This window comes from Macrobrachium rosenbergii, chromosome 28 (assembly GCF_040412425.1).
Source record: "Macrobrachium rosenbergii isolate ZJJX-2024 chromosome 28, ASM4041242v1, whole genome shotgun sequence".
NCBI classification, from domain to species: domain Eukaryota; kingdom Metazoa; phylum Arthropoda; class Malacostraca; order Decapoda; family Palaemonidae; genus Macrobrachium; species Macrobrachium rosenbergii.
This window is the reverse complement of record NC_089768.1, coordinates 1,132,008-1,159,000: the sequence shown is the minus strand read 5'-3', so window position 1 is coordinate 1,159,000 and position 26,993 is coordinate 1,132,008. Positions and strand designations below refer to the sequence as shown.

General features: G+C 39.8%; 1 protein-coding gene across 2 annotated transcripts in view; it reads right to left on the bottom strand.

Moving 5' to 3' along the window:
- Polr3C (RNA polymerase III subunit C) overlaps positions 1-26,993 on the bottom strand; it is an 86,295-nt gene that overhangs the window by 16,689 nt on the left and 42,613 nt on the right. For both annotated transcript variants that reach the window (XM_067129887.1, XM_067129888.1), the window contains exons 5-6: positions 14,775-14,918; positions 14,099-14,289 (exon numbers count right to left, since the gene is read on the bottom strand). In XM_067129887.1, coding sequence (XP_066985988.1) covers positions 14,099-14,289; positions 14,775-14,918 — 335 coding nt within the window. The remainder of the gene's footprint in view (positions 1-14,098; positions 14,290-14,774; positions 14,919-26,993) is intronic.

Genomic DNA, 26,993 nt, shown 5'->3' with positions numbered 1-26,993 from the left:
AAGTTGAGCACATTCAGAGATACAACCAGACAGGGTCACATGTTCAAAGCCATCAATTCCTCTTTATTTTCTTGAATATGGCTGCTGCATGAACTACAGTACTTGCAAAGAACAGAATGCAAGGAAGAAGACACTGTTCCTTTAACCCCTTCCCTGCTTATCCCAAGTATCCTTGTGATTAAAGACCATGTACAGTATTCTTCTATCACGAGAATACAAGTTCATACTCGTAAAATACTCCTACTTATTTCTACATTCTTGATTTCACTCATTCTTTGATGAATTCCTATTTTCTATATTTCCTCTCCCCATAGGAAAAGTTTAGTTCATAACTTTCAAAGCATGGAAAAAATGTTAAATTTTGAATGGTGTATAAATCTAAATTTTATTTTTATATAAGTAACTTACCCAGTAATTACTTAGCTAAGAGTTTCTACTCAAATGGCAACTTAAATTTTGAAATTCAAAGTAGCGATTCTTTTGTTTTACATAGGTGACAAGACCCTGCCCACTTTCGGGGTAAGACAGAGGAACAACTAAGCCAATAGATCAATTTGTTTCTGCTGCTTGTATCGTCCACACACACACACGGCGTTGACTAAGCAGCTTAATTTTGACATTTGTTTCTTTCCATCCAGTGAAGTATTTTTTGTATGGTAGCCTTTCGGCATTGTTTTTTTCCTGATTTAGACTGTTTTATTGATTTTGACTATTAGCTTAGTATGTCCAACACTAGCTCTTCTAGTTTCCCATATTGCAGCAAAGGCTGATATACCCGTTTAACAAAATGACTTGCGACTAGCATACCCTGTGCACAAATTGCAGAGGGCAAGTTTGTACCGTTAACCTGACTTGCGATGAATGCAGGGATTGGGACGAACATAAATGGAAGACCTTGGCGTCTCATTTAAATAAATTGGAGAGAGATTGCAAGAGGATAGCAGCCACTAAAGCCGGCGAGAAATTAGTTAGTCAGATGACTCTTAAATCAAGTGATGTAGATATTCCTGCTAGATCTCCCCCTATTATTCCTGTATCCACTGTATCAGTCCATGCTCCTAGACCACCTACTCCTTCTCCTGGCTCCCCCACTTCCAAGCCCAATTGCTTCGCCAGCATGGAAAATAAATTTGATCAGAGATTAAATATGGTGGTAGGTACAGTATAGTGGACCAATTAGGGGCATCGACGTGTGTCCTTATGGATAAGTTCAACAAGAACTTATCCATAAGGAAGTGTTAGCGGAGGAGGTGGCTGTTTGTCCTGCAAAAGGCTGAGGGAGCCTCCTCTCAGTCCTCAGCCTTCTTGCAGTAAGTAGGACAGTCCTAAGCGCTTCTCCTCTCCTGGGCGCCAGGAACGAGTATACAGTCACTCCTCTTCATCTAAGAAGTGTTTCCTTTCAGGCTCCAAGCACCCTGCTTCTAGTGAACAACAAAGTTCTTCATCTAAGCACCCAGATTCATCCAAGCACCCTGTACTTGATGAGCACTTTTCATACGATGAGAGCCCAGTAGCGGCCGAGTGCCATGTATTACCTGAACACCTACTTTGGTTGAATGCCCTGAAGCAGCTAAACGCCCTGACGCACCCAAGCTTCGTGAAGCGCCTGAGTTCCCTGACACATCCACTTGCTCTAGAGCTCTGACACGGTGATGTGCATCTACTCCTCCTGCTGCTGCCAGTGCCTTGGGGAACCAACCAGTGTTTTGACGTCTGCTTTCAAGCTTCAAGCACCAGCTCGTCCAGTTCGGCAACGAATTGTCCATCAGCCTTGAGTTTGGATCCAGCTTTGGCTCCTCTTCAACGCAAGTTGGATAGCATTCTACAACTGCATAGACCATAGACTGCTAAGGCACCTCCATCAGATCCTCTCGTCTCCTGTTTCATCAGAAGAAGAGGATTTTGACCAAGCTTCTCCGGCAACTTACTCATCCCTTCTGAGGTTTCTACTTCAGAATCTCTCGGAGTTCTTCTCTCCTGCAACTCCTTCGTCCCTGCCTTCATCCTCTATGATGAGCAGTCAGTCTTCGGACACTGCCGGACTCCCTAAATTGGTTCTCTCGTCCTCGTCAAAGAAGGCCCTTTGTGAAGTGGAGAACTGGGCTTTCTGAGAAGAGGGAGCAGGGGAAGGCTTGCTTTAGTGTTCCTCCTTCTCATCTTTCTAGGTTTCAATACTTATCCTATGCTTCTGGAGAAGCTCCTTCCCTGGGAGTGGCTGCCTCCTCCCAGGGGAACTTCTCTGGTCTTATTGAAGCAGGATGCAGATCCGCTCTTGACTCAGCAAAGGTATTCTTTTTGGCACAAGAGATGGACCACCTTCTGAGAAGTCTTTTTAAGACTTTTGAAGTTTTAAACTTTATGGACTGGTGTTTAGGTGCTCTTGCCATGAAAGTTCAGGATCCATCACTTCTGACTGACTGCTCCTCGGAACTTCTTGGTTTTCTCTCCTGAGCTGACAAAGCAGTCAGAGACAGTTCACAGGAAATTGCTTCCCTATATGTGATGGGTGTGCTAAAGAAAAGGGAACTATGGGTTCCTTTACGTCAAAGGGTGTGACAACATCTCAAAAATCAGAGCTTTTATTTTCTCCGCTAGACAAGCATCATCTTTTCCCGCAGATGACCACTAGTGAGATTGCTTCCAGTCTGCATAAGAATCTCCTGACACAGCTGACAAAGCATCAGAAAGATTGGACCACTGTACCCACCAGGACTTCTCCTCTGCAGTTGAGGCCCTTTCATGGGGGCAAGCAGAGATCTAGGCAGAGATCTCAGTCCAGGCCCAGGGGATCAGTTAGGTTCACACCCCGAACCATCAAGAAGTCATCAACTAAACCATCAGCCCGCAAGTGAGAACCCAATCCTCCATGCCCCAGTGGGTGCAAGGCTCCTTCTCTTCTGGGAGAGATGGAGCTTGAGAGAGGTAGACCAGTGGGTGGTCAAAGTACTCAAGAAGGGATATTCCATCCCCTTCAGGGAGAGGCCTCCCTTGACCAACACTTCTGTCGCACTGACAGTCTACTCCGAAGGATCAGAGAGGTATTTGGCCCTTTCAGAGTTCCCCTCTCATCAGCAGAAGGCCATAGTACTAGTCAGGAACTCCGAGTTGAAGGGGTTTTACATACGGCTCTGCACAGTGCCCAAGTCTTCAGGGGGTGGAGACCGGTGCTTCACGTGAATACTTTGAATGCCTTCATAAAGACAAAATTCAGTATGGAGACAACACAGTCGGTACTTGCATCCATCTGTCAGGGGGATTGGATGATCTCCCTAGACATGCAAGATGCGGAGACATGCAAGATGCGTACTTTCATATCCCTATTCATGAGGATTCAAGAAAGTACCTCAAGTTTGTTTTCATGGATCTAGTTTATCAGTTCAGAGCACTCTGTTTCGGCCTCTCAACTGCCTCACAGGTTTTTACGAGGGTACTCACTCCCCTGGCAGATTGGCTTCATCTAACAGGGGTGAAGATCTCACTCTATTTAGACGACTAGCTACTTCACTCTCCCATGAAGGAACGATGCATGGACAACTTACAGAAAATGATTTGCATGACTCAAGAATTAGGACTTTTGTTGAATCACCAGAAATCACAACTAACTCCTACTCAGAGAATTCTCTATTTGTGGATTCGGATAGACTCTCGGAGTTTTCAGGCTTCGCCGACCCCAAGAGAGTGGAGGACTGTTTAAGGACGGTCAACCTGTTTCTCGGCCTTCGTTCGTGCTCAGCAACTCAGTGGATGAGTCTTCTAGGCACACTGGCCTCATTGGTGCAGTTTGTAAGGCCGAGGAGACTGCACATGAGGCCACTACAGTTTCACCTGAGAGCCTGCTGGGATCGGAAAGTACATCAAGATCTTTACTTCTTTCCAATCACAGCAGAGATAAAGGAGGACCCGCATTGGTGGAGGTCTGAAGAAAGATTGACGGAGGGGAAATCTCTTCTCCAGTGCGCCCCAACCTAGACTTCTTTTCTGACGCATCTGATCTAGATTGGGGAGCGCTCTCAGGAACCAAGAAGTCCTGGGAAGGTGGTCCATGAAGAGAAACAGTTTGATATCAACCTTCGAGAGTTGAAGGCTGTTCACCTGGGAGTCAGACATTTTGCAACAGAAGTCTGCAACAAGACGATCACGGTGCATGCAGACAACACCACAGCCTTGGCCTACATAAAACACCAAGGGGGAACTCACTCGTTCTCTCTGTGCGAGATAGCGGGAGATCTGTTGTGCTGGGCAGATCAGAACCGAGCCCAATTAGTCACAAGGTTTATCCAAGGCAAATGTAATGTCCTGGCGGACAAATTGAGTCGCCGGAATCAGGTCCTTCCGACGGAATGGAAGTTAGACCATCGGGTTTGCTCCAACCCATGGAGTTGATGGGGAATCACTGTCTCTTTTTTCTGCTCCCCTGTCCTGGACCCTCTCTCATGGGCAACAGATGTGATGATCCAAGATTGGTCAAATTTGTACCTCTACGCTTTTCCTCCCTTCGGGATGATAAGGGAAGTTCTCAAGAAGTTCCACTCTCACAACAACATACAGATGACTCTGGTGGCACCCTTTGGCCACAAAAGAAATGGTTTCCAGACCTTCTGGATCTCCTCATAGACTTTCCAAGGCTCCTCCCTGCTATTCCAAGTCTTCTCAGACAACCGGACTGCAGGATATTCCACCAAGGCCTATCCACTCTGGCCCTGACAGGTTTTCGACTGTCAGTAGACTTGTCCAAGGGAAAGGATTTTCACAATCGACAGTGGAGGCCATTGCCAAGTATAGACATGACTCGTCCAACAAGCTCTACCAGGAAAAGTCAAAGTTTTTTAGTATCTGGTACAGTAGAAACGGTGTTTCATCTTCTCAGACGTCTATCCCTCAAATAGCGGACTTTCTTCTGCACTTGGTCTTCACTAGGAAGATGATCTTCCACCATAAAAGGTTACAGAGTGATGCTCAGCTCTGTTTTCAGTCAAAGAAGCCTCAACATTTCTTCCAATCAAGATATTTCGGACTTTATTAAGTCGTTGGATAGCACCAGATCTAGAAAGGAGGAGAATTTCCCTTGGAATCTAGATGTGGTACTTAAGTGGTTATCTAGTGAGTGCTTTGAACCTATGTGCTCTTCCTCACTAAGGAATTTGACTAAGAAAACTATTTTTCTTGTAGCGCTGGCCACTGCGAAGAGAGTAAGTGAGCTTCAAGCGATCAACAGGAGGATCGACTTTTCGAATGGAGATGCAGTTTGTTCCCTCTTATTAAGTTTTTTAGCGAAGAACAAGAACCCTTCACACCCTTGGCCTTGTTCTTTCACCATTAAGAGCCTATGCCTAGTGAGAGCCCTCAGGTACTACCTGCACCAAACCGAGGGCAATTTTCTAATTTGTGGTGCTCGGTTAAAAATCCCTCTAGACCTTTATCTAAGAATGCCATTTCCCTCTTCTTGAGGGGTCTTATTATTGAATCTCACTCCCAAGTGGAGGAAAATGACTTTAAAAGTCTTGAAAGTTAAAGCTTATGATGTAAGGGCAGTCATTACATCAGTAACTTTCAAGCACAATCTTTCCTTATCCTCCATTCTACAAGCAGCGTACTGGAGAAGCAAGTTGGTGTTTGCGATGCACTACCTGCAGGATATGGAAACTGTTTACGAAAACTGCAGTACCTTAGGACCGACGTCCGTAGCTGGCGTAGCAATGGGTGAGGAAGTGCAGGAAGTATCCCTTTATATGTATTTAGCTCTTCGCCTTGTTCGTGGTGTCGAGTTCTGGGTGTTGGTCATGTTTTATTTTTATGGTGTAGGTGATTATGTTGTTGGTTTTTATTGTGTTTTGGTACTGTGGCCTGGGCAGGGACAATTGTCTGAGCTTTGTTGGCCTTCGGTATTGACCTTCATCACAAAGTTCCTGCTGTATATTCTGTCAGCCTTCAGAGTACTCCTTCGCTGCAGAGTAGCCCACTTCAATAGAGACAACTCTGGCTATACCGCCATGTCTCTACAGGTTGAGATGAGCACCAGCCAGAAGCAGTAATTATCTGTGCAGCTCTCTCACCAGTTAAGGAAACAACAAGCACAGTCTCAATGCTAGCCTATTTCAGTTCATTACTTTTCATATGCAGAATGTTATTTTACTGTGCACGATTTCCGACCACCTTCCAATGTGGAATCAGCTAAGTAATTGCTGGGTAAGTTGCTTATATAAAAATGACATTTTTATGATAAAATAAAGTTTTATATATACTTACCCAGTAATTACGGATGAAGCCCACCCTCCTCCCTGCACATGGACATTTCAGCATACACAAATTGATCTATTGGCTTAGTTGTTCCTCTGTCTTACCCCCAAAAATGGGCAGGGTCTTATCACCTATGCAAAACAAAAGATTCGCTACTAAGAATTTCAAAATTTAAGCTGCCATTCGAGCAGAAACTCTTAGGTAAGTAATTACTGGGTAAGTATATATACAGACAGTCTCCAGGTTATGACGGGCTTGGCTTACGACATTCCGAATTTACACTTTTCAAATATATTAATAAAAAAATTGTTTCCTGGGTTACAATGCATGTTCCAGGTTTACGACACTGATAACACCGATCCGACGGAAGAAATATGGCTCCAGAATGACAAAATGGTCAAATTTTGGACTTTAGTTTTTTTGAAAAAGTCAATATAAATGCAGGATACATTGTTTTCAAGACACCCAAAGGCTTAAAAGTAAGGTTTTCTTACGATTTTCGATGTAATTTCAGACAACACCAGTCCGAAGCTGATCGGAAAAAATATACATCCAACATGGCAGAATGGTCAATATTTGGAGTTTTTTTTTTTAATGAGAAACTCAATAAAAATGCAGGATTCATTGTTTTCAAGACACCCAAAGGATTAAAAGTAAGGTTTTCTTACGATTCTTGACGGTATTTCAAACAACGCCAATCCGAACGGAAGAAATATGCATCCAAACCGGCAGAATGGTCAATATTTAGAGGGTTTTTTTTATGAAAAACTCAATAAAAATGCAGGATTCATTGTTTTCAAGACACTCAGAGGATTAAAAGTATGGTTTTCCTATGATTCTTGACGGTAATATTTTGGATGACTTGGTCCAACGCATTCACCAATTTTTTTCATAGAGCAATATTCACTAATTACTGATTCTTATTTCATTTTCATGACTAAATACATTTTTTATGATAAAAAATTATTTACTAATTTTCAAATATTAATATTAAGGTAACCACAGCAAAGTGTTGATAAAATTTTAAATTAAAATCCTGTGAAATCACAAAACTGCTTACCCATATAATCACTTCTTTCAACCTCTCTCTCTCTCTCTCTCTCTCCAAACAATTCAAGAATAATTTCCTTCTTTTGAGATTTAAGTAAGGCCAACTGCCCATATCTCTCAAGAATAATTTCACTTTTGAGATTTAAGGCCAACTGCCCATATCTATCTCTCTCTCTCTCTCTCTCTCTCTCTCTCTCTCTCTCTCTCTCTCTCTCTCTCTCTCTCTCTCTCTCTCTCTCTCTCTCTCTCTCTCGAATAACTCCACTCTTGAGATTTAAGTAAGGCCAACTGCCCATATCTCTCTCTCTCTCTCTCTTTGTACAGCATATACCCTTCAAAGAAATATGGACTACTGTATATAAACATAGAAATATACTAAAATTCCAACATTGGTTGTGTTACAATTTTTTTATTGCTTTGACATAGGCTTAATGATGACACAATGTCGGCTCAAGGGATTAGAAGTAGCCAATAACAGAGTTTGTAGCAACACCCTCTCTCCATGACGATACGCTATTGGCCGGAAGGACTGAGAGTAGCCATTGACAACTTGTAACAACCCCCTCCTCCCACTCTCACCCTCCTTGACGACATGCTATTGGCAGGAAGGGTGGGGTTTTAACCAACTACAAAGCTTGTACCTCACGGGCTTTGCATACACTAGAAGGAAAGTGAGTGGTATTTTCTCTCTCTCTCTCTCTCTGAGATAAGAGAGAGAGAGAGAGAGAGAGAGAGAGAGAGTGAGAGAAAATGACGGCACAAGAATTTTTTAACAAATTTGTGGGAGATGGTGAGGACTAACCACATTTGTATGATAAATAAATGACTTACCTAATAATAAGTACTAACTTTCAAATATTAAGAAGATTAAATATAATAATAATAATAATAATAATAATAATAATAATAATAATAATAATAATAATAATAATATACTCTCATGACAACATTTACGCATTTTTAAAGTAAATTATTTAAATTTTTAGACAAAGAAATATCACACTCGGTCTTTTGCCCAAAGTTTTGAAGCTATGGGGGAGGGTGGAACTGTCAAATATGTCAAATTATTTGACATTTCTGACCCAGGGTAGAAGATCAATTTCTCCCTTCCTTCTCCCCCCTCTCTCTCTCTCTCTCTCTCTCTCTCTCTCTCTCTCTCTCTCTCTCTCCAAAAGGTAAAATGAGAAATGGATAGATATGTAAATAGATACTTAGTTCAGCCCTTCTCTCTCTCACTCTCTCAAGAAAAGATACTGCTAATTTGAGTCTCTTTACATATGCACAATACGTGTGTGTGTGTGTTCAGTGTTTTAAAAATGTGTAGTAAAGGTAGTGTACATCTTTGGAAGACAAAAAAAAAAAAAAATCCAACTTTTTGTTGTTGTTAGTTGCAGTAAAGAGAAATGGATTAACATTCCTCAAGAGATTAAAGTTGTAATAGGATAATAACTTAAGTTATATTTGATGTAGGATGATACTTTAAGTAAAAATTGGGAGCACTGTAGTTCTGTGAAATTCCAAGTCTTCTTCTGGTAGATAAGCGGTGAGGAAGTCTCTCTCTCTCTCTCTCTCTCTCTCTCTCTCTCTCTCTCTCTCTCTCTCTCTCTCTCTCTCTCTCTCTCTCTCTCTCTCTCTCAGGCTTCAAAAATTTTGGAGGGTTTTTTATGAAAGACTCAATAAAAATGCAGGTTGTGTCATTTTCAAGATACACTAAGGATACTCAAAGGATTAAAAGTAAGGTTTTCTTACAATTTTCAACGATTATTTCAGTTTACGATGACTTTCGGCTTATGACGTGGTGTAAGAACTGAATCCCTGTCATATACCGGAGACTGCCTGAGACAGTCTCCGGGTTACGACGGGCTCGGCTTACGACGGGCTCGGCTTACGACGTTCCAAGTTTACAATGCTTTTCAAATATATTCATAAAAAAATTATTTCCTGAGTTACAATGCATGTTCCAGGTTTACGACGCTGACAACACCAATCTGAAGGAAGAAATATGGCTCTAGAGTGGCAGAATGGTCAAATTTTGGAGGTTTTTCTGTTGAAAAACTCAATATAAATGCAGGATACATTGTTTTCAAGACACCCAAAGGATTAAAAGTAAGGTTTTCTAATGATTTTCAGCAGTATTTCAGATAACACCAGTCCAATGACAATCAGAAGAAAAATGCATCCAAAACGGCAGAATGGTCAATATTTGGAGGGTTTTTCTTAAGGAAAATCTCAATAAAAATGCAGGATTTGTTGTTTTCAAGACACCCAAAGGATTAAAAGCAAAATTTTCTCAAGATTTTTTATGGTATTTCGGACGACGCCGATCGGAAGAAATATGCATCCAAACCGGCAGAGTGGTTAATATTTGGGGGGTTTTTATTATGAAAAACTCAATAATAAAAATGCAGGATTCGTTGTGTTCAAGACACTCAAAGAATTAAAAGTAAGGTTTTGTTACGATTCTCGACGGTAATATTTCGGATGACTCAGTCCAACGCATACGACGAAAGAAAATTCACATTCATGGACTTTTTCATAGAGCAATATTTCCTAATTACTGATTTTCATTTTATTTTCATGACTAAATACATTTTTATAATAAAAAAATTATTCACTAATTTTAAAATATTAATATTAAGGTAACTACAGCAAAGTATTGATGAAAGTTAAATTAAAATCCTGTGAAATCATAAAACTGCTTACCAATGTAATCACTTAATTCAACCTCTCTCTCTCTCTCTCTCTCTAATAATTCATGAATAATTTAATTTTTAAGATTTAAGTAAGGCCAACCGCTGATTCTCTCTCTCTCTCTCTCTCTCTCTCTCTCTCTCTCTCTCTCTCTCTCTCTCTCTCTCTCTCTCTCTCTCGCACTGCATATATCCTTCAAAGAAATACGGATTACTGTATAATATAAACATAAAAATATACTAAAATTCCATCATCGGTTGTGTTACAATTTTTTTATCACTTTGACGTAGGCTTCGTGACGAGACTATTTGGCTCGAGGGATTAGAAGTAGCCAATAACAGAGCTCATAGCAATCCCCTCTCTCCAAAACTTAGTTCAGCCCTTCACTCTCTCAGGAAAAGATACTGCTAATTTGAGTCTCTTTGCATATGCACACTGTTTGTGTGTGTGTGCTTGTGTGTGTGTAAGTGTGTGCGTTCAGTGTTTTAAAAATGCATAGTAAAGGTAGTAGTACATCTTTGGAGGACAAAAAAAAAATTAACATTACTCAAGAGTTAAAGAGATAAACCTCTCTCTCTCTCTCTCTCTCTCTCTCTCTCTCTCTCTCTCTCTCTCTCTCTCTCTCTCTCTCTCTCTCTCTCTCTCTCTCTCTCTCTCTCTCTCTCTCTCTCTCTCTCTCTCTCTCTCTCTCTCTCTCTCTCTCTCTCTCTCTCTCTCTCTCTCTCTCTCTCTCTCTCTCTCTCTGGCTGGAAAAAGGGTACTAATGTATAAGATGACTTTGAAATGATATTAATACAATTTCAAAGATTAATTCATTAGTAATAGGATAATCATTTAAGCTATATTTGATGAAGGATGATACTTAAAGTAAAAATGGGGGAGCACTGTAGTTCTGTGAAATTCCAAGTCTTTTTCTGGTAGATAAGCAGTGTGACAGACAGTCTCTCTCTCTCTCTCTCTCTCTCTCCAAGTCTTTTTCTGGTAGATAAGCAGTGTGACAGACAGTCTCTCTCTCTCTCTCTCTCTCTCTCTCTCTCTCTCTCTCTCTCTCTCTCTCTCTCTCTCTCTCTCTCTCTCTCCAAAACAGTAGAATGGTAAAATGAAATTTTGGAGGGTTTTTCATGAAAGACTCAATAAAAATGCAGATTACGTCACTTTCAAGATACCCAAAGGATACTCAAAGGATTAAAAGTAAGGTTTTCTTGTGATTTTCGACTATCATTTTGGTTTACAACGATTTTCGGCTTATGATGCGGCGTCAGAACGGAACCTCCGTCATAAACTGGAGACTGCCTGCATATGAAAACTGTTATGGCAACAATCACACCTCAGCTCAGTGACACGAAGAATAAGTGTCACCTATGAGATTTCATGGGGAATGTACTACATCTGCATGACCCAGATCGACCTGTATATATTTGCTCACAAATATACACAGTGAATGTTGCTATTTTTACTTTCTTATCTGTTACAATATAATTTTAGCTGTAACTGTAATATTTGCTATATCAAGTACAAAAGATATCATAAAGAACACATAAAACTCAATCAAATTTTGTTTGTAAATTACAAGTGTCTTGGTAAAGAGGCCCTACACAAGGTTAGAAATACAGTAAACTCCCCGTATTCGTGTTCTCATGCTTCGCGGACTCACATATTCACGGATTTCTCCGTGGAACATATCTACCCATTATTCCAGGAAAATTCGCCCATTCGAGGTATTTTTCAAGAGATTAGTCACTACTTACTGTATTTTCATATCATTTTCATGACTAAATGTACTTTTTGTGATAAAACTATTAAAATACTCGGGTATAAGTATTTTAAGAGGGTTTTTCTTGTGTTTAAACTATCAATATAGGCAGTGCCAAGTGTTTTTAGAGGTTTTAAGTATTTGCGGATTTTGGCTATTCGCGGGGGGGTTGGTAGGCATCCCCCGCAAATACGGGGGGGTTTACTGTATTCACTTCAACTTCCTGTAGTAGTAAAGAAAATTTTTTCAAAATTTTTTCTTATGCCACATTCATTTGCATATCTTCTTTCCATTGATGTGCTTTTTCAATTGGCCACCCGTAAAGTTTGCCCAGTCTCGGGGTTTTTTTAAAATCAGAATTTTTAAAAGTAAAATGACATTTTTATTATAAAATAATGTTTTATTTATACTTACCAAGCAATTACATAGCTAACATTTCTAGTACTGGCAGCTAAAATTTGAAACCCGCAGTAGTAATTCTTTCGTTTTGGTGTAGGTGACTAACCCCACCCACTTTCAGGGAAGAAGAGGAACGACTGAGCAAATGGCTTCAATTTGTTTTTGCCATTATGTCCATGTGAGGCCGGAGGGTGCGCTCCCATTCTGTAATTACTTGGTAAGTATATATAAAACTTTATTTTATTAATCATTTTTATATAAGTAACTTATCAAGTAATTATACAGCTGATTCCACATTGACATGAGGTGGGATACATGGACTGCTCTACCACAAAACATTATATAATGTAATGAATTTGAGAATAGAAAGTTTGCCAGCATTTGGACAATGCCTTCCCTGGTAAGAGAGCTGCTGCAAGAAGATACTTCCTCTGGTTGGCACTCATCTTCCTCAGCAGAGGTGGTGGGGCGTGGCCCTGGATCACCTACTGCACCAGTGGGAGACTTACAGCGAAGGACATCACCGAACACTAGTAAGGTATACAAAATTACCCCTGCCCAGGGCGCAGTGCTGAAACAAGACAACCAGATAACAACGCTGTTACCTACACCAAAAATTTTAAAAATGCCATTACCCAGCCATTAAAAACTGGAGGGTATTCAAACACACAGTATCCCCAGACTCCCCTAGAACTCAAGGTGAAGAGAAAGGATGGAAGGGATGCTTCCTACATTCCTTCCCCCAACACCATGCCAGCCACCAACAAAGGACCCAAAGTACTACATTCACTAAAAACTGTTTCTATGTCCCTTAAATAGTGGGATGCAAATACTGATTTACATCTCCAATACACTACTTGGAGAATGTCTGACAGAGGTAGATTATGTTTAAACACTAAGGACTTAGCCACTGCCCTGATTTCAAGTGCTTTAACCTTCAGAGAAGGTAAAAGCTCCTCTCGTACTTGAGAGTGGGCTTCTCTAATGAGCTCTCTTAGGAAAATAAAAGATAGAGCATTCTTCATAAGAGGACGTGAAGGATCTTTGAACGAAGTCCACAAATTACTTGAAGGCCCCCTTAACTTCTCAGTCCTCTTCAGGTAAAACTTTAAAGCCCTTACAGGGTAAAGAGCTTTTTCTTCCTCCTCTGGTCCTAGTATTTCTCCCAAATTCTTGACCTTAAAAGAACGAGGCCAAGGCTTAGACAGATTCTCATTCTTTTCAAGAAATCCCAGGGTATAGGAACAGATAGCATCTCCTCCAGAGAAACTGATCCTTCTATCTATGGCCTGTATCTCCCTAACCCTCTTAGCTGTCACCAAGGCTACCAGGAAGAGGGTCTTCTTAGCCAGATTCCTGAGCATAGGGGTGCTGACAGGCTCGAAAAGTGGTCTAGACAACCGTTTCAAGACCACGTCTAGGTTCCAAGATACTGGCTCTGCCTTCTTTTGCTTACTTGTATCAAAAGATTTTATTAAGTCAGAGAGGTCCTGGTTCGAGGATAAGTCAAGGCCTCTGTGCCTGAAGACTGAACTAAGCATGGCCCTGTAGGCCTTTCTGGTCGAAGAGACCAAGCCTCTGGAGGTTCTGAGGCATAAAAGGAAATCTACAATCTCCATCAGAGTTATTTTAGTAGAAGAGATGTAATTCTTTCTGCACCAAGTGTGGAAAATGGACCACTTGTTCTGGTAAACGCTACAGGAAGATTGGCGTCTGCATTTCGAGACAGCTTCTGCAGCTGCTTCCGAAAAACCCTTAGCTCTGAGGAGTCTCTTGACAGTTTGTACCCTGTCAGAGCTACAGTAGACAACCCCTGATGAAATCTTCTGACATGGGGTTGTTTGAGAAGCCTGTGTCTTTGAGGGAGCAGTCTTGGAAAGTCTACCAGAAGTCTGGAAAGCAAGTTGGAACCCCAATGTCAAGAGGTATGAAAAAATAATACTGTAATAAAATTAAAGGATGACTTGCCTATAATCTTCAGATATTGTTCCAAATACTTGAGATCTTTTAAGTGGTCCCTTATCTCAGAAACCGTAACAATGTTCATCACTGGAGCCCATGGGTCAGATCTGCTGTAAGATACCTTCAATATTGCTCCCAAACATTCGCCTGCAAGGGGATCAACTCTTCTCACAATACTGTTGCGAATTTCACTGTCCCTGAAAAAATATATTTAAGCAATGAAGGTAATACACAATAAACAGTAAAAAAAAAAAAAAAAAGTAATTTAGTCAGTTGTTAAGAACCATGAAAAATGTTACTACAGCATTTTCTCAGTAAGATAGTACACGTAAATCAGTTATAGTTACTAAAAACATGCAAATGTTAATAGAGCACTTCGAGTATAATAAACTAAAGAACAATAAATGAACTGCAATCTTAAATGTTGGTAAAACAAAGGGGTAACTTCTGATTTGCTGTTAATATTTAAAACTTAATGCAAAGCTATCATAACAGAGATTAATTACACTTAGAAATACTGTACAAAGGTTTTTAATCAAACTAGAATGTCTTTACACTGGCAATGTTTGGTTATAAAGTTCCCGGATATTAGGAGCAAAAAACCAGTGTTAAAAGATCATAAAATGTCAAACATGACAGAATTTGGGCAAAAATATTTATATCTACAATACAAAAGCATTACCTAAATTCCATGTGAAACCTATCATAGTTTATCCTCCAAAATATATCTTTATCAGGGTGACTTAAAGCATGGTCAGTTTCTCCAGCAATATGCAAATGAACTGCTTGTTGCAAAGCCTTCAAATCTAACATTTCTGGAGTCAGTCTGAAAATAAATAAAACATTTAATTCCCCTGAAATAAAAAGCATCTTAGACAATAAGTATAAAACTAGTCTAGCATCATAATAAATATATTAATGGTTTGTTACCTATGGCTTCAGCCACCTATCTGTTGAAGAGGGATGTAGTGGAGACAGCATCTACTTGTGCTAAACTGTGAGAGAAAAAATACAACAGCATAATAAACAGTATCAGAAACAATCTAACTGTTTTCCCAAAGATAGTTAAGGGATCAGTCCTATACACTTCGTTGAAGATTTGAGATCATATCCCATGGAAATTTCTGGTATTCCAGGATCATAAAAACTTCTGCCAAACTGCTGAGTATAAATACACATGAACTTCAGCATCACACTATTACCATGAAGAAATTCTTACCAGAAAAATGTTATCAATTCCCCTAATGGAATAAAAAAAATCAGTTTTTTATCTACAGAACACTGACCATGATAGGTTTACTTTGCTATTTTACTTCAGCAAGACTGTAATTCCAGATTCTTGTTTTTCTCTATGGCTGAGCTACAAAAAGGGCATTATGTTATAGGCTCATTGGCCTTTACTCACAATTAAAATAAAGATAAAGTTTAGTAATAGCACTGTCATAAAATCCACTATAAACTAAAGAAATTCTCTAACAGAGCACTTCTGTATAAGTGACAATATTTTTTAAATTGTCAATAAGGCTTTTCATCAGAAGAATATTTTATTTATATGATGACAGATACAAATATGCTCAAAAGAAATATGGTTCTCTTTTGAACATTAGTTTCAAGATGGACAAGTAAAATGTAATTCTGCCAGACTATCATACTATCATTATTACATTTAATATTATTATTATTCAACGATCAAAAATTATCAAGGAAAATTATATATATATATATATATATATATATATATATATATATATATATATATATATATATATATATATATATATATATATATATATATACACACACATATTGCAATGAAGGAAACTTCATCCTAAGCAACCTCAGCCTTAAATAATACTAACACATGGGATATCAGAATAAAACTCATTTTACTAATTTTTAAATAAAAGAACTGTGGATATCCTTCACCCCTTCACCAATTCTCTCCCTCTTTCTCTATATGGGTAAGCATTTAATATATCCTCTGTTCAAAGTGACTGCCAAAGATCCTTACCCCCAGGTACAACGTTCGAAGATGCAAATCCTCGTCGGAGACGGACAACCGGCAAAGGAGGAAAACAAAAGAGAAAGCGCCCGGCCCACAGCAGCTGAACATGTGCCCACCCACCATGACACCTGGGAAGATGACCTCACCACACGGCCTTGCAGGGCCGACCCCACGTGCGTGACCCTGTAGAAAACGGAGTTGGCATTGATTACAATGCCATTTACAAGGATGCCCATGCGTAAGTCTCCGAAGCTACATAAGGGCCACGGACCGGCAGTTCGGCCTGAGAAGTGCCCAGAACTTAACCCAGGACACGTGGTGTTCTTCCCTTTTGCCTGTCCCTTGTACTCCTGCCACGTGCTCGCCCTCAAGCAAGTACCTTTTGTGGCGATGCCCTATCAGACAAGGACACCATCATTCTGACGAACTAATGTACCAGAATAAGGTTTCTTTTAGTCAGTCACAATCCTGTTATTCCTCTGCCTGATTTTATTTTCTGTTTCACTGTGCGAGTACCTTCAGTGAATTTGTGTTGAAGTGTCAAGTGTTAACGTACTGTGCATTAAGTGATTGTAACCGAGTTGCTTAGCACCATCCATGCATTCCCTCAGTTTCCTTTGAGTGCGTCACTGTTTCTTACAAGTAACCATCTTGCATTTCATTGCAGATCGGCCTTGGCTGTGGAACCAACTCTTTGGCTCTCTCCCATGTGCAGTGGACTTATGCCAACCCCCTCTATTCTACCCCTCTGTGATGTTCCTTTTGTGAAGTCATCATCAGCGTAGAGTATTTATTCTGTGTAGGATCCATTCATTTAGCAGGACCCTGTTATTACCTGCCCCATACTTCCTCATTCTTCTGATCTGTGTGTGTTATGTAAATATAATTAATTAAGAGAACCCTTTGCGTTTAAGTAATCTTTTCATCACATGAAGAAGGCCCTAAGCCAGTATTTTTCCCTTTTGACTGATTCTTCTACAGATCTGCCTTAACCAATCTTACCAGTCAGATTTTAGCCATAACACTGTAGAGGCAGTCCCCGGTCATCGGTGGGGGTTCTGTTCCTGACAGCGTGACAATAACCGAAAATCAGCAATAATAACGCCGATCCCTGGTTATTGGCACTGATATCCAGTTATCAGCGCCAATAACCACCGATAAGTGGGGATCAGCACCGATAACTGGGGATCAGAGCCAATAACAAAGGGTCGGCGCTGATAACCAGAGATCGGCACATATCGGTGCCGAAAATCCAATTATCATTGTCACTAGACGAGCACTGTAAATCTGGATCGCAAGTAACTGAGGCCACCAGTAACCGGGACTGCCTGTAGTTTCCTTGGTAATGTAAAAGAACTCCCTGTGATCATCCGTTGCAGCCCAGAACCCCAGTACGTTATCTAAGGTGGAGATGTGTGTGTGTGTGTCTATCTAAGCTATCTATCTATCTGTCTAATATATATATATATATATATATATATATATATATATATATATATATATATATATATATATATATATATATATATATATATATATATATATATATATATATATATATATATATATATATATATATATATATATATATATATATATATATATATATATATATATATATATATATATATCATATACATATATATAAACATGTATATATATATATATATATATATATATATATATATATATATATATATATATATACACACACACACAGTAGAACCCCTGTCCTTGACCGTACCAGAACTCGACATAATTGGATTTCAACGTAAAATGTCTAGTAAATTTTGTGTCGCAGCTCGACCAACAAACCGGAATCCGACCTGATGAATCATATGATGTTTGTAAAAAAAGAAAAAAAGAGTTTCGGTCAGCCATCACTAGTTGGCGTTTAATGCCCACACACACTGCTGCTGTTGCTTGGAAAAGTACACGCTTGTACAGGTATATCATAATTTTTTGGGGCTTTCTGCACTGAATTTTCATCCAATCATGGGTCCCAATATGTTAGGGTATCATAATATTTATTGAAAGATGTTTTACAGTGATTCTGTACACTATTCCAGTAGACTCTGCATGAAATTTATCATAAATACTGAACGTAAACAATGTTTATGTGATTAGTACTACGATACGCCACCAGGGTGGAGCTTTGGTTTGTTTACATCTGCTCCTGCCACAAGCTGCCGAGTGCCGACGTAACTTGGGAAATTATTCTTAATTTTATGATAACACACATATTGTAGTTCGGCCTATAAATACTGTATTATTAATTTACTGTAATAATCAGGCTTGTTTTTCAATGTTATTATTATTATTATTAACAACAGTTTTCGTATGTACCCGTGGGAGGAGTTAGGGTAGGAGAAGGAGGAGGAATTTGAGGAGAGAGAGTTCCATCATCCCCTACATTTTCCAAAGGAAAGGACTCTGCATTAGCCCTACTTTCAGCCCTAATGGCTGCTTTCCTCTTCTTATCCCTTTCTTATTTGTCTAGATGAGATTTCAATGTTTTCTATTTCTTATCCTCCCAATCCTGACACTCTATGCAAGTATTATCCTTACTACATTCTTGCCCCCTACATTTAGTGCATTTTGTATGAGAATCGTATGAAAGCTTAGTTAGCCTAGTTCTACAAACCTCGGAACAAAAGCGAATACTAGATGAACTGGAATCCGACATCATTAACTAAATAAACTAAAGTTAACTCAAACAACAATTCAAAATAATGGCAGCAAGCCACAGAGCAACAAATTCTGAGTACTTCACCAAAATTCATGCAAAACCAAGCCGAAAGGCGAAGAAGCAGCTGCGTGAAAACTTCCGATGTTAACCGGAAGCCGGCAGAAAACGAATTGAGCTGTCCGCTGGTTTGTTTCCTCGAGTCCCGGATGGTGGCGGGACGTTATCACCTACATACTAACGATAACAGCGCCCCACGTGAATTTTGAATTTCTAAGCTGTCATAGGTTAGGGAACCATAGCTATGTAATTACTTGGTAAGTTACTTATATAAAAAACTATTTTGGGGAGAGATAAAGGATAGAAAAGGAACATTTGGTAGGGAAGAAAATAATTACAGTCCCAGACAACAACTCTATTGCACCCATCAACAGAAAGCTAGATAATTTCAAACTGATAGGCAGCTAAAAAAACACCACTAGGAATAAAAGTTAGAAACAAAAAGTCGGTAGAGGGGGAAGAGATTAGAGGGGGTTATACATGGCAGCGTGTCTAGACTGTGAAGAAGGGTACTATGGCGAAACTGGCAAATCATGTAAAGAGCGAAGCAAACAACATCTGCAGAACATAAGACATTATAATCAGACGTCGGCAGTTGCCAAACACTGTTGGGAAAATGAACATAAAATAGACTGGAAAAATATGAGTTTTTTGTACAGGAACACCAAAAAAATGTCTAGACTGGTTGTAGAGAACGCCTTCATAACTTGCGCCAACAACACAACGGCAGGGAACACCGGAAATGGCTTTGAAGACAGCATATCCAGAAAAATCGTATACTCCACAGTAGCAAGGAAACGAAGGAAAAACCCAAGAGAACGCACGGAGAACGGACACCTGGAAGAAGGGAGCAGAGAAAGACCAAGATCACGAGGGGTGGGGGTCACACAGGAGGAGCTAGGCGATTATAGGATTAAAAGTACCCAGCACACAGATATAAATACAGCTGGACTACGCGTCTCCTCATTGTACGGATACTTGATAATGTGGACTGTTTGTCCAAGAAAGCTTGTAACTTTTTCTGAATAAATACTCCATTTGATACCATCCAGTTTGAATGAGGTCCTTTTAGTAATAAATATATGTATATATATATATATATATATATATATATATATATATATATATATATATATATATATATATATATATATATATATATATATATATATATATATATATATATATATGTAGTCACCCTTAGTATTAGCTGGGGATGGGACCACAACCACCAGCGAATAGCTAAAATCCATGAATACTTGACAACCCCCCTTCTAAAAATGCTTATAACTGCCTATTTTAATGGTTCAAACACCAAAGACCCCCTCTGAAAACACTTATAACTGCCTATTTTAATAGTTCAAACACCAAACATACCTTAAACTTTCATCCTAAAACACTTACCAGTAATATTTTAATATTTCAATATCACTTTAATATCATTTTTATATTTTAATATCACTTTAATATTTCAATATCATTTCTGAGTGGCGTAACTGTGAGAGGTGAGAAAACCGGTTTAGGAAGGTGTAGCCACTGGGAGGGTTGACTATAAAGAGATCCCGCCTATACAGTTCACTAAGAGGAGGTCCCTCCTATATGGAGGGGAGAAAACCGGTTTACATAAGTTTCTCTCTCTCTCTCTCTCTCTCTCTCTCTCTCTCTGAGTTAGGAAATATGCAATGAAAAAAATACCTTTTTTGATATTTTGCTGTGTTTACTTTAAGATTAAGCAAGAACATGTTATTCCTAAATTAATATTACTATTTGAAAATTAGTAAATCATTTATTTATCATACAAAACAAATACACATACATGTTACATATGCATAAAAATTCTCTCTTTTATCTCAGAGAGAGAGAGAGAGAGAGAGAGAGAGAGAGAGAGAGAGAGAGAGAGAACTCATACACTACTGACAGCACATACCAAAACATTGAGCTACAAGCTGTGTGACTGGCTACTTCCAACCCCTTCAGCCAATAGCATGTAGTCATGGAGAAAGAGAGAGGGAGGGGCATGAACATCGTTTTTTTTACAGTGCAATTACGAAGATAATAGATCGATACTGAGGGATTTTACTTTAACATTTGATTGATATTTTACTGTTTCTACATTAACACTTTTGCATCTTTATAGTTTGAGCACCTATCAGAGATCCGAGGTGTCTGGGAGCGCTCGACAGCACGAAAAAATAATTTAAAAAAAATTTAGCAAAAATAGAAATTTTATGCCAACAATGTTCATTTTGCTGTCCTTTTTTCTCAATGTTTATATTTGATGGTGGAATAGCCAGAATAAGAGTCCCTGCCCTCTAAATACAAAAAAATTTGAGTTATTTAACAGAAAAAAAAATCTTTACTTATTTTTACATTTTCGTTCGTAGCCCAAAAACTATGAAAGTCAGGCGAATGAATTTTTTTTATGAAAAAGCCAACAAAATTCTCTAAATATTAATATATAAAATAATGAAAAACGAATAAGTACAGTTGGTGAAAAAATTGATAGAAAAGAGGGTAAGAAACAGAGAGCGCTGCCCAGCATACGGTGAGAATTAGCGCTAGAAAGTTATTTTTTTTAAAAGAGCTCTATCTCGGTTATTTTTCGTAGGAATTACATTGTAAATATATGAAAATGTAGAGGAAAGGTTGAGGAATACAGTGAGAATCAATAAAAATGGTTTTGGTAAAGGCAACAGTTTCATTTTGACATTATAAGTTGATCAAAACAAAAAAAAAGTTACCGTTGTCAACATTATCGTTCGTAGCTCAAAAACTATAACAGTTAGGCGAATGAATTATTTATGAGGAAGCCAACAAAATTTTCTAAATACGATATATAAAATAATGAAAAACGAATAAGTACAGCTGGTGAAAAAACTGATAGAAAAGAGTAAGAAACAGAGCGTGCTGCCCGGCGTACGGTGAGAATTAGCGCTAGAAAGTTATTTTTTTGAAGAGCTCTATCTTGGTTATTTTTCATAGGAATTACTTTGTAAATATACGAAAATGTAGAGGAAGGTTGAGGAATACAGTGAAAGTCAAGAAAAATGGTTTTGGTAATGGTAACAGTTTCATTATGACGTTATAAGTTGATCGAAACAGAAAAAAATGTTACCATTGTCAACATTATCGTTCGTAGCTCAAAAACTGTAACAGTTAGGCGAATTAATTATTTTTTATGAGAAAGGCAACAAAATTCTCTAAATATCAACATATAAAAGAATGAAAAATGAATAAGTACAGTTGGTGAAAAAATTTATAGAAAAAGAGGGTACGAAACAGAGTGTTTCCAACAATGTAATCCCACATGGGATCAGCTGATTTCATTGTGAGAATTTTACTATGCCAGGGATTTGCGCATGCTCAGTACAGGAACTGCTTGGCTGGCGTATTGATGCCTGAGTTACATGGTCCAAGGTATGCTTTAGCCTATGGAAACCACTTGTTGCCCGAAAAAAAAAAATTTACTCCTAACACGTACGAAAAATTTCGGTAAATTTTAGGTAGTGGTACGTCAGTCGGATAGGAAGGGGAGTAGGGTAATTTTACGTACCAATATGTCATCTGGGTGTGAGAGAGTTAATATTAATATGAGAAAATTAGTAAACCAATTATTTATCATACAAAAAAAATGTTACATATACAAAAAAATTCTCTCTCTCTGATCTGAGAGAGAGAGAGAGAGAGAGAGAGAGAGAGAGAGAGAGAGAGAGAGAGAGAGAGAGAGAGAGAGAGAGTATAGACCAAAGCATCGAGCTACAAGCCATGTGGTTGGCTACTCCCAACCCTCTCAACCAATAGCATGTCATCATGGGGAGAGAGAGAGAGAGAGAGAGAGAGAGAGAGAGAGAGAGAGAGAGAGAGAGAGAGAGAGAGAGAGAGAGAGAGAGAGAGAAACCCAGCCAGCCAGCCAGTGGGGAAACAAGCCAGCCCAACTTGCTGCCACTCTCAAGCCTAGATAAATGGGGAAAGTTGTTGCCTGGTCTAGCCAACCAAGTACCAACACAGTGGCACAAACTAAATAATGAATCTTGAGTTAATAATAGAATGCAATAGGACTAGGGGTTAGCCAGTAAACGAAACGCTGCAGTGTTCCAACAGCAGCGAGAAATATGCAAAAATTTACTGCAGAAGTCACGACTGCGGTTAAAGAAGATAGTGAGGAGAATAGATTGGAAAAAGAAAGGAAAGATTAGAATTGGAAATTGGAATGTTGGTAGCCTCACAGGAAAGGGAAGAGAGTGGGTTGATGTCATGCAAAGAAGGAAAATTATTATTCTATGTATACAAGAGACTAAATGGAAGGGGAAAAGTGCAAGAAAGCTTGGAGAAGGGTACAAAGTTTACTACACAGGGGAAGATACAAGGAGAAATGGGGTAGGAATTATTCTCCATCTAGATTTGCAGGAGAATGTCTGAGGTCCAGCGTATCAGTGACAGGCTCATGGACTTTTAAAGTTTCTGAAAGATAAGAGAGTAAGGCATATCATCTCGGCATACACTCCTCAACAAAGGCGTAGTGAAGAGGAGAAGGAGGAATTCAGAAGGAAATTAGAAGAATATATAAAAAGAGTTCCGAAACGTGAACTATTAGTGTTATAACTGGCCTCTAGGCCCCCCAATGACTTGGGGACTATGAAGAGACGGTATTAAAATCCCTCCAAGTTGAGATCTAAAACCTCCTCTATTGCCCCTTTGCAAAGAAGGGACTCTACTTCTAAAGAAAAAGCTGCAAGCTTCTTAGAGTGAGCCAAGTAGGCAATCAAGTTGATCGCGACTTGGATAAGGGAGGTTTTTCATGGAAAGGGCTAGGAAATCCTTTCCTCAATACTTGGACTACCCAAAGTTCTGCCCCTCTGCAGCTCCATTCCTCACAAAAGAGGTGTAGCCCGGCTCCAACTGAGGCGCAAAGGACTGTGTTCTCATTTCTTAGCAGCTGGTTTAAATAAAGACATTTTGGTCGATCTAGACGGGGGCGCAGATTGGTCCGAGGTCTAGATTAAGGTCCATACTTTCCTCCTTGTAAGGACTGCTGAAGAGGAGAGCAGGACTTGGTTGTTGTTGTGGGAGTTTCCTTAGACCGCTTGGAAAATTGAGCCAGATAAGTCATTGATTTCTTCTGAAGGTCAGAGAGGATCTCCTTATAGTGTCCTGGGGCAAGAGATGGGATCTGCCTAATGGAGAGAACAAGAGAGCTGACTTCTGTGTTGCAGTGACTCCTTTAGTGGCAAAGGTGCACCGCAGCTCTCACTTCTTCAAGATTCCCATAAAAAACAGGGAGGTGAGCTTGGAAGAACCATCCCTGCGCAAGACAATACTCCGAACCAGTCGGAAGAGAACTCTTCGTTCACGACCAGAGACCAGACAATCCTCAATTTTTCTGGCTAAAGCCCTCACCATCCAATCAAGGAAGCAAAAATTTTTAATGACTTGAACAGATTTTTGGCAAGATGGTCCAGTTTGGGCGACAAGAAGGAAATCTTGGGTGCAGAGAACGCAGAACAACAATTGGCGTCAACCAAATTGGGGAAAACCCCCTGGGAGGTAGCAGAGACACCCAAGGAGGGATCTTCCCCAGAGGCATAGAATCGATACTTTTTCCTGAGAAGTTTGGAAGGAGGGCTTTACCTTGGTCCCTCTTCATGGCCAACCACTCGTCCACTTCTTGAAAAACTTTCTTTGAAGAAGACGAAAGCAATAGCTTGAGGAGGCAAATGACGTCAGTAGTCCGTTTCCTCATACGGAAAGTCAAGGCTGGGGAAACAGGAGGAGCAGGCTCAAAGAAATCTGGAAAATTCGCCAGAAAGAATCTTAGCAATGACAAATAAGCAGACAAAGGGGCGGTATCTTGTTCCAATTCATTCTTGTCCCCTTGGAAATGACAGTTTCTTTTTTAAAAGCCCAAAAGTTCCTCAAGTTGACACTTAATCGGGGCTAAAGCAGAATTTCCCTGAGCGCCCCACTTTTGACGTCGAGTGCCCAAATGTTGGTGCCAAACACTCCACAGTTGGTGCTGAATGCTCCACAGTTGGCACAGAGCAGTTGGGTGTAATGCAGGCGCCAAGTAAGTCGAAATAGAGGGGTGCTCCAAGCTGAGAGCACGCTTAGCAGACTATGATGGGCACTTACTCGAAGAATCATGTTGCTTAAAGACAAAAATGGACCTCCCTTGGACCTCTGGTATGTCTTCTCCCAGGTGCGGGGGAGTGGGACGGTGACCTTCGTCTAGGAGCACCAGGGGACGGACAGCCACCTCCTCAACACTCACAACACTGTCACTGGGCGAAACACTGATGCTTGGCGCCATTTTCAACACAAAATCCTTGAAAGAGGAAGTTAATTCCATAACAGTGTTGGCTAAGGATTTTGCTTTGAGACTGGCAACAGCATTGGGGTCAGAAGCATGGGAACCTGGTAAAGGAGTGTGGGGTAAATGTGTAGGAGGGCTAAGGATGGGAGACATAACATGAATCAAAGGAGAAGAAACAGAGCTATCTTCTACCACATCAGGTAAAGAAAGAATCTCATAACTAGGTCTACTGTCGTAGGACCCTCTCTCTGTGAGGGCTTCTACTAACAGGAGGGGCTGGAGGGTGTCGTAAGACAGCAAGAAAATAAATCTTGTAATTTATTATAAGAACCGCTGCACCCGTGATCTTGTGATGAAGAATAACCCCTCTCCACCAGCAAGAGAACCCCTCAAGCAGAAGAACGTGGTCTACCAATTTGTATGTCCTGTCCGAGGATGCCCCAGCGCTTATATTGGAATGACCACGATGCGTCTGTCAAAAAGGATCTCCTGCCACGCCCAGGAGGGTGCCATCATAAACCACGCCCGTGCTACCCACAATATTTCCATCTCCCGCGACAGTATTATACAAAATATAAGTATAATCCGGAGAGCCGCCGACCCTCGACGTCTGCTAGAGGCGCTCCTCATTGCCGAAAAAAAACCAACAATGAATACGACGCAGGAGGCATCGCTCCTACCCACGAATTTAAGAAAAGTAATGCAGAACACCCACCAAATCCAACGAATACCTGAAAACGACAACCCTGAGAATGGAGATGCCCCTGATGAGCGGCGCCCTTCGAGACGGTCCCCGACTACGACAGAAAGAGTAGATAATGACATCATTCATCCTCAGCCCAATAGCAGCCAAACTACCGATGATGTCAGCCGGCATGACATCACGCAACGGCAGGCCAATGGGAACGCTGGAATGAATGATATCCCCAGGTTGCGAAGATCTGTCAGGATCGAGCCGCGCAGAAATTTGGCTTGAAGTTCGCCGACTGCAACCAATCAGAATTCGCCGTCCATGACCCCCCGCTGAAGCCCGTGTATAAGTTCAGAAGGACCTATGCAATCTGCCAGTCCTCTACTAGCTCCCACTGGAGAATGACAGAAGAGTCTGTCGAAACGTCGCGGCAACAATTGTACAGAACTAACTGTATATAATATATAAAGAAGCAGAATCCAGATTTTGACTTTTCCCCCATGAAATGACAAATATAGGCGAGCTGTTAGCACGCACCTCCACTGAAGAGAAGTCCGCAATAAGGAAAATAGAAAAAGTCTTCTACAGAATAAATGCAGCTGAAGCAGCAATAATATTCAATAGAACCTATTATTATTATTATTATTATTATTATTATTATTATTATTATTATTATTATTATAATCATAGAGATGTTAGGTCAAAACATGGAGAGATAAATGTCCTTTTAAGGTACTGTACATGCATACTGCAGTCCCTGTGCAGTCACCCGTGCACCTAGTTAAATGTCAGTTCCTTATCTTCAATTCTGATTTAATCCCAAACAACTCAGGCATGTAAGGCATCTGTACAACTATGACTTGTAATTGTACATGTACATATATGAATGTACATTTATATAGAAACACAATGCAATCCGCGTTTCAGTACGAAAACTGGATTTTTATGTGGTCTTCTGTTCAAGCAAAACTCCATCCCAAAAGTAAAAGATGAATAAATGGCTACAAAAATGCAAATGGCAAGTTATGCCTACTTAATCACTATGTCTAAATAACAACATTCAGATTATTGGTACATAGACATTTAACAACTTATAACCCAATCAAATAACTATTGTACAACTTTTAAACAACAAAACTTCAAACCATA